At 38.4% G+C, this 8,610-nt stretch overlaps 1 protein-coding gene across 3 annotated transcripts; it reads right to left on the bottom strand.

The window, feature by feature from the left end:
* Positions 1-698: 698 nt before the first annotated feature.
* Positions 699-8,441, bottom strand: LOC145475987 (DNA cross-link repair 1A protein-like). Of its 3 annotated transcripts, none has more exons than XM_081455314.1 (10): positions 7,937-8,441; positions 6,989-7,134; positions 5,687-6,853; positions 5,129-5,247; positions 4,979-5,040; positions 4,214-4,295; positions 3,791-3,936; positions 3,158-3,312; positions 2,921-3,062; positions 699-1,467 (listed from the first exon to the last, which is right to left on the bottom strand). In XM_081455314.1, the coding sequence occupies exons 1-10, from the start codon at positions 8,439-8,441 to the stop codon at positions 1,316-1,318; spliced, it is 2,676 nt and encodes an 891-aa protein (XP_081311440.1). In that variant the 3' UTR covers positions 699-1,315. The 3 variants fall into 3 exon arrangements, with proteins under 3 accessions (XP_081311440.1, XP_081311442.1, XP_081311441.1); XM_081455316.1 differs by lacking the exon at positions 7,937-8,441 and adding an exon at positions 7,752-7,890; XM_081455315.1 differs by lacking the exon at positions 699-1,467 and having other exon boundaries at positions 2,776-3,062.
* Positions 8,442-8,610: the final 169 nt, after the last annotated feature.

An 8,610-nucleotide genomic window follows, 5' to 3' on the forward strand; every position in this document is an offset into this window, starting at 1 on the left:
GGAAAATAAACATGTAATATTTCAAAATGTTTTGATTAAAGCATCAGCTCAAATTCATGGCATTGTTGTTGCATCCCTCTGAGCACTGAGCAACTTGTACCACAGTAGCAACAAGGCTACAATTGCCTTTCCAATTTGTTCTCTTCATGAGGTTGCATCCCCACAACATGAATAAGACTCCTTGATTGGCAGTTGCTTGCCAGCAACCAACCTGCTGCCAACAAGCCAGCTGTTCATACTTGGATGGTTGTCTTAGCAGGATCAGCTTCACCAGGATGGAAAGTAGTGCAAATGTACAAAACAAACCAAAACCTTTGCAACATTATAAAGCTGGGTGTAAATGCCCAGACTGCAGTAATAAATTTTTTCACAACTGTTGAAGCTGTCTGCATTGTCACTCTAACAAAAATTCTTCTTGCAATAATATTAATAACTCTCAAAGCCAACTTGAATTTGATTTTGCCTGCTTGTTAGAATATGATCACTTTTTCTTCAAACAAAACTTTATCCTAAGATGAAAACAGCCTGGCCTAACCTGAATAAGCATTCAAAAGAGAACAAAATTCTAAAATAAATTGACAACACAGCTGAATAATGTTGCAAAGATTTTATTTTTTTTTACAAAGGTTCTAGCATATATAATTTCATTTCTCAAATTTCAGTTTGATCCTGATATAGAGGGCTACTTTGAAGAACACCTTTACTGTCAGTAATATATTTGTCTACTATAACATTTTATCTTTCAAATCTCTTCAATGCTCACAGTCACTCTTTCTTCTGCTCCACCATTAGATGGCATTTTGTGCAGATTACACTCATATTTAATTTTGTCCTTAGAGGAGATGATTTTGGATGATTAGTGTGAATTGTTAAAGTAACAACTTAGTTTACTTTGTTGACACATTAAGCTAGCTAGGAGTAAAGATCCCTAGAAACCCACGTTGACTTCCCTCTTGAAACTCTGAAAAGCTATATAGCATCACAAATAACAATATCTAAACTGTAACAAAGACTGTTGATATGTTGTAAATTTATAGTTTTGTTTTCATTAGAAAAATAACACACTTTCGACCCTTATTTATGGGCACAACTGAACACTTGGCAGGAAACAGTTGCTAATTAAGGTGCAACAGATTCCCTGTAGAATTGCATGTAAACGTTCACAATCTGAGCAGAGCACTTGGCTAGTGAATAAAATTTTCTATCAGCCTTCTACTGAACGATTTTCCAACTTCACACTATGACATTCAAGACATAAACAGATCTTGTTTATACGTTACATGTTTAATATCTTTAGTTTTCAGAATTAGATGCACTACTCTGCTAACCATCTGTTAAAGAATGACTGCATTTGTGCCCTGCTCTCAGCTGAGTGAATATTCACAGTGGGAATGATCTTCTTTGGCCGAACAAACTTCACAAATCTCTCCAGTTCTCTGAAACTGCTGTGTTCACTGTATGGTACACCTATTGAATGAGACATGATGAAGAGCTTTATCAGCAGAAGACAAAATCATTAACACTCGCTTTTGAGTCACTAAACTACAGAGGCTGACAAGGGCCACCACACATGCAAGCTTTATACTTCTCATACAAACTTTATACTCCTCATACAAACTTTATATTCCTCAAACAAACTGTATACTCCTCATACAAACTTTGTATCGAAAGGCAATTTTTGTATTCCTCGTGCAAATTTTATATTCCTATAAAAACTCCATATTTCTCATACAAACTTTGCATCGAAATGCAAGCTTTTTATATCAACATGCAAACTTTATACAAAGCACTGATCCGGAAGGAATCTGGGAACGAGTTTAGGTATTTCAAGATGGCGGACGGTGAAGGTGACCAGCGAGATATGAGCGAGTACTATCTTGAAATACCTAAACTCATTGTCCTCTTTACATAGAGGCAAAAGGATCTATCTCACGAAGAAGCCGTGCAACTATAACTCGGCACGTGAAGACGGTATTTCATACGTTAAGTATGCCACATTGAGCGATACCCTTGCAACCGTATTGAACCAGATATCTCTCTCCTAATTACGGCTTGTATCTTGGCTTCATCAATAATATTACCTTTCCTCAAAGCTACGAAGTCTCCTTTTGAGTGTTCTCAAACTTATTTTAATATCATAGAAGCACTCGAGAAACTCCAAAGTAATTTCATTTGTATATCCAAGGCCCAGAAAATAGTACTCGATCCTATCTCACTGGTCACCTTCAACATCCGCCATCTTGAAATACCTAAACTTGTTCCCAGATTTCTTCCAGATCAGTGCTTTGTATAAAGTTTGCGCGTCAATATAAGAAGTTTGCATTTTGATGTAAAGTTTGTATTGAGAAATACAAAGTTTGTATAGGAATATAAAATTTGCACGAGGAATACAAAAATTGCCTCTCAATACAAAGTTTGTATGAGGAATATATTTTTTGTATGAGGAATATAAAGTTTGTATGTGGAATATAAAGTTTGTATGAGGAATATGAAGTTTGTATGTACGGTGGCCCTTGCGGGCCACCATACTAAACTGTTCAGATAACTCTCCTGAGAAGTGAGATTTATTGTAACATATCAAACACTCAAGACCATGTTTGACCACATTTCCAAGCACCAAGAAGAGCGTTGAAAATGCGAGGCACAGCTGAGTATTTTTGATGACCTTCTAGGTGTTTGGAAATGTGGTTAAACACTGTCTTGAGTGTTTGATGTATCTTCTCAATCGAAACTAAAACTAAGGGGAAAACCGTAAAAAAAATCATAAAAATCTACGCCAATTAAGATGAGATATCCAAACACTGTCATGGTCATGATTTCCTTTCTCTAAACTTGATGAATTATTAATGAGTTTGAGAAGGTGTGTTCTACTGAGGCTAGATTTTGCATGGGCATTTTATACTTGCATGGGTGTACATACCATAGATTGTAACATCTCCCCTCTTGGAAGGTTTGATCATGGACAGATTTTCTCTTTTTGCACTATGTTCCCATCCAGTAGGCTTAAAGGCCAGTAGCTCAGTGAACTGGGACTTGCGAGATTCCAAATAAGCTGTCAGACTCTAATAAAAGATAACAAAAAATAATAAAACCTATTATAACAACATTACTGTATTTCACTTTTTATGTGGACATAAAAAGTAAAATAATACTTCACCTGCAATGTCAGCTTTGCCATTGGTAACACATGGACCTTTCCTATTTTCCAGTCTGTTGTGATCAAGGACTTGATATGATCAGATTCAAGACAATCTAGCACTTTCTTCTTCTGCCTTTCTACACTAACTTTACAACCGAGTGCTTCTGCAACAGCTTGTAAACAAAAGAAGCAAATGAATGCAATCAGTTACTACTAATCAATTAGTAGGGACCACAGAGGGGGAATTGCTGGTGGGGCTATTGCCCCACCTTTTTTTGCTTAGGTTGATTTTGTTTAGGGCTCTTGATGTATGCATGATTTCCAGCCGTTGTTCGGAAAACAAACCCCCACTTCTCTCCCCTAACTCGGGGAGGAACAAAGACCAGATACGAGAGAGGAGTGGAAATCAAGCCTACAGAATGGATAAATGTATGGATTTTCTTACTTGAAAGTAACAAAATGGCGGAACAGTGACCCTCAATGCCTGTTAATTGCATGATGATGCAGTTGTGTGCTTCTTTACATACACCTGTGAGAATGCTAGTAACTACATGCACTCAAATACAGGTTTTAACAGATCTCAAATTTTACAATAAAATACCCCACAATGATTTATTTTGTCAGTAATTCTAAAGAAATTTGCTTGCTTACAAAGGAAGACACGTTCTTTTCCAATTGTGTATGAGCCACAGACAATCAGGGTCTTTGGGTTTTGTTTACAAGCTTGAACAGCTTTGGATACTGCGAAGTTGATGGTTTCTTCCTGAGGTGGGAACGAATATTCCGGATCACAATACCTAAAACAAATTACAAAACATAACATCTAGTTGAATAATTGTGTTACACTGTACAACAAGAAACATACTGTACTGCATAACATGGAAGAATAAAAATAGCTTTCCACACATACACTGTTACTTTCCAGCTATCATGATTTAACATGGTGGGTCATGATAATAATAAATGATTGTCGTAGCAGTCATTAACAAATGGCAGAGCCTTATCAAGTGACTAGAGGAAGAAGGATTTAAAGTAAAGAAGGTAAGGTTAAGTCAAATTTGTGTTTCAACTTACGTGGTGTCAAGATACAGGACATCAATCTTACAACGTAATAACTCAGGGTATTGTCCCATTGCAGTTGAAGCCCGGAAGTCACCTTTTCAACACGTAAATTATTAAAATAAGTAAAAAACTGAATTAAATTACATTGCAATATAATTATGTACAAAATGAACATTAAACCAAAATATAAAAGAAAATATACCAGGAAAACTAAAAGTCAACCTTATTTTTTGTTTTTTTTCCTCACTTTATAAAGCTGCTGTACATTCCCATGAAGGATACACCCAATCGCAAGTCAGTAAAGCTATCAAAGTTTTGGGTATACATTTGGCAGCACCCAGTGTAGCCTGTTCCAGGCATTCAGGTGTTTGGGGTGCAGTGCAAAAAAGAGTGGAAGAGAACTCCTCTATTATATTATCTTTCATCATTTTTTGCACCGCTTCCCAACTAACCAAACATCTGGAACAGGGCATCTGGAACAAGAATTCCAGAACAGGGCCCCTGGAACAGGGATTCCAGAACAGGGCATTCAGAACAGGGCATCTGGAACAGGAATTCCAGAACAGTGCCCCTGGAACAGGGATTCCAGAACAGGGCATCCAGAACAGGGCATCTGGAACAGGGATTCCAGAATAGGGCATCTGGAACAGGGATTCCAGAACAGGGCTTGTTCCAATGAGGTTGGGTATGAGTAAAACTGTTATACAAATAAGAACATGAAGTACTCCCACAATGTTGCCAAGTGATGAATGGTGTTAGCTCGTTAATCGGCCTTACCTGTATGTAGGTAAGTCTGTCCATTAGAAAACTGAAACAGAAACAACACAGCTCCTGGGCAACTGACAAGAAAAAAAAGTGCAGCAGTAAATCCTGGAGGCAGAAGGTGGCTCGATAAACTTACATAAGAACAATGTATAAAGAACTTACTGGTTTGCCTCCATAAGTGTCACTTGCACATTGTCCACAATAGTAGGAGTGTTCATGGGTAGTGGATGAACAAAGTTCTTTTTGACATACAGCTTTGATATTACCAGATTTGCCGTGATCTAGAAACAAAGGAGACTTCAGACTGAAATGTTCAAGTTTGTTCTCAAGTACAACCCATCTAGCCCCTTAGTCAATTTTTTAAACATTTTTATCATTGTTTTCAATCCTGTCCATTGGCAAGGTTGGCCATTGATCCATCTCTTGGTTGGTCATTCATTTCTATAAGGGTTACCCCGTATAAGGCGACATCTACTGTAAGCAATCACCTCACAAGAAGAGAAACCTCCCATAAACTAGGGATAACTACCTTAAGGGGAAACTGAGATGAAAACCCCCAGAATAAAGGGGAAAGTGTACTGCATATTCATTTGTTTGTTTGTTCAGTCATCTGTCTACCTATTTGTTTGTCACTGTCAATCTGCTTGTTTGGTTGTTTATTTATTCCACCAATTTATTGATGTCAGTCTCATTTGAGCAAATACAGCTAGTTTGATTCACCTTACTGCAGTAGATGGGATTTGCGAATTTCCCATTCAGTCCAGCATAGTGATCATAGTGAAAATGACTCAAGAAATAGGCACGGCAGCCAGGGATGTCACCATAACGAAAGGCATCAACTGTGATCCCAGAGTTAGGGATCTTCTTGTAGAATGGACAACTCCTCCGAGATTGAGTACCAGTACTAGAAGCAGATATGTCTTCCCCATGACCTGAACTTTGACCTTCAGAAGTATAGCCTGTTTGCTTTAGATTATGACTGTATTTCTTTCTTCCTGTCCAGCCACCATACCTCTGAGAGACAGAAGCTGCTTGTGAACAACTTGCTACATTTGCGTGATCTTTGGTAGGACCTTTGTTGTCCACTTGTTTCTTCAAAGGTTTCAAACCAAAGAACACCCCTATATCTGCTTGTTTCAGGGTTGCATTGCTCATTGTGGTTTTCTTGTTTTCCTTTGCAAAAAAGGACAAAAGCGATTTCTGTTTCTGACCCTTATTTGATTGCTTCGACTGAGCTTCCTCTTTAACATTTATATATAACTGTTTTTCTTCTAAACGATCTGGGCATTCGTGTTCATCAACACCATTCATATGCTCCATCTTAACAGAATTTTCCAGTGTTTTTGAATCCAAACATTGTGAGATATGCTGCCCTTGTTTCCCATTCAAACTGACACTTCCTTGACTGTCATCATTGCCCTGATCTTGTGTACTAAGACACGATGCATCTGTGTCTCTGTACAACCCTTCAAATATCTGTGGATCACCAAACAACTCGTCATCTGAAGACATCTCAAACTCTTCAGTCTCACCATTTTTCATTGGTTCATCATTTGCCGGAAGGGAATGTTCAGATTCACAACATTCTTCTTGATTTGGATGCTTTGATGAATCCACATCAGAATGAAATTCACCTAATAAACTTTTATTACTACTGTCTATCTTGTTCATCATTTCTCCAACAGAAGTAGGTTCTCTGTCGTCTGAGGATGTGGGCATATCCAGCCCATCAGGAGAAATTTCCAGAGGCTTTAAGTCTGTATTATCTTCCACAGAAGTAAGAGTTGTCAACCCACACTTGCCATCATCTTCATTTGTCTCTATCTGTTCTGGCCACTGTTGGTCTGAGAAGTCTAGTTGCCTTGAGGATCGAACATTTGTTTCAACCTTAAGAAAAATACAATGTAAAGAACTAGTTTAAATTAATAATGGACAGTTCCAACTACTAAATGAAATAAAGGGAATTGATGAAGAAGCAAGAGAGGAAGGGAAGCTGAGGCCAGTTCTATCATGTTTCTTTACCAACACATCCTTGTCGTCATTACTTTCTCCTTTGCATTTTTTCTCTGCACTGCTGTAGCTCCTGGTAGTAGCCAGAAGCTTATGAGAATATCTCTTATAATGAGGAGAAAAAGTAGATCTACAGTGAAGGCCTTCAGTGCAGTCACCTGGAAAAAAATAAACAAAAAGAAAAAAATGAAGTTACACAAGTAGCAATCTCCCAAAACTATGTGGTTTTACAGCAAGACCTCAAAAATGTATACTACTCTTCCCAGTAGACTGCGACACCCACAAATATTTTTGCCACCTTTAGCGTAATCTTTTTGACGCCACAAGTTTGTTTCAAACCAATCACATGGTAGATTGAAATGCACCACGTGAGGCCATGCTGACAGTTCTATGGCAGACAAAAAGCCGGTAAGCTTTCCTCTTGACAATAAACACATTGTGAATGAACATCATGTAATACAAAAAAGTCATGACTCCACACAGAAAAAATGTCCTCACGTGGTGCATTTCAATGTACCACGTGACTGGTTTGAAACAAACTCACGGCATCAAAAACTTTACTCTGAAGGCAGCAAAAAAATTTGTGGGTGTTGCAATCTACTGGGAAGAGTAGTTCTGTATCTAATAAGTATAGAGAGTAATTCATAAACCGTGTGGCCTAACATGAAGCAAGTTACTACCAAAGCACAGTTCACGTCAACCTCCTTACTGGATGGAAACCCATCTAATTTAAACTTACATGTACCAAACCAATAACCAAAACTGACCCACCTACCCATCAGTACTTGGCTTCGAGACTATGACACCACTCCCTGCCAATCAATTGCACAATCAAGCCAGCAAGCAATCAATCGATAGATTGATTTAGACAGTTCATAGATCTCCATGTAATACAATAGTTAATCCACCTAATCTCTCACTAACTTTGTCTTGAGGTCTTTAACACTTGATGTAGCATACCTACGTAAGAATATTTGGTTTCCAAACATTCTCTGACGTGCCATCCTGGAGACTGACCAATCAGGGCAGTAAAGGGCATCTGACATTTAGGGCAGCAGCCCTCCATGATGTCTTTCTGTGGTGTTATCTCCTCGCTGGAAACAGGTGAGCTACTTTGATTTACGCTCATACTTTGATAATGATCATGAGTGGTTAGAGAACCTGCATTTTCCAATTCATTGCGAGTACCGGACGAATGTGACCTCTTACGCCGGTTTTGATTCTCGTTCCTCGCATTTCCGGTGCCTCTGCTTGGTTGCGACTTGCCCTGACTCGCGGCTTGTGAAGCTTCTAACTGACTTGATCTTTGCGGTTCTTTCACAGTGTTATTTGAGCGTTTTGACTTCGCGTTCTTGTGCGGGTAAGTGGATGACTTTTCCCGCCTAAAAGTCGGGTTTTGAAGCTTTCTTTTGAGCTGCTTCAGGGATTTTTCATCCCAAACATCATCTTCATCTTCTACTTCCATTTTATACAAAAATAAATTATTATAAACACGGTGTATTAACAACTCTGTATCGAATCAGAACTTTTTCAAAATCCCTCCTACCCGAACCGGTATTCGATTCGACGACGTCCGCCATGTTGAATAATCAAGTTGGTTTTGATACACTATATTTTCAATACTTGACAGTGTT

The sequence above is a fragment of the Orbicella franksi genome, chromosome 2 (assembly GCF_964199315.1).
Source record: "Orbicella franksi chromosome 2, jaOrbFran1.1, whole genome shotgun sequence".
Classification (NCBI taxonomy): Eukaryota; Metazoa; Cnidaria; class Anthozoa; order Scleractinia; family Merulinidae; genus Orbicella; species Orbicella franksi.

Bases quoted from the DNA above. Each gene is read 5' to 3' on its own strand.
- LOC145475987 (XM_081455314.1), bottom strand. From the start codon at position 8,441: ATGGAAGTAGAAGATGAAGATGATGTTTGGGATGAAAAATCCCTGAAG. The intron at 4,296-4,978 runs GTAAGGCCGATT...CGTGTTGAAAAG, and splicing joins ACAGACTTACCTACATACAG to GTGACTTCCGGGCTTCAACT. The intron at 1,468-2,920 runs GTATGTACACCC...CTCATTCAATAG, and splicing joins GGGAGATGTTACAATCTATG to GTGTACCATACAGTGAACAC.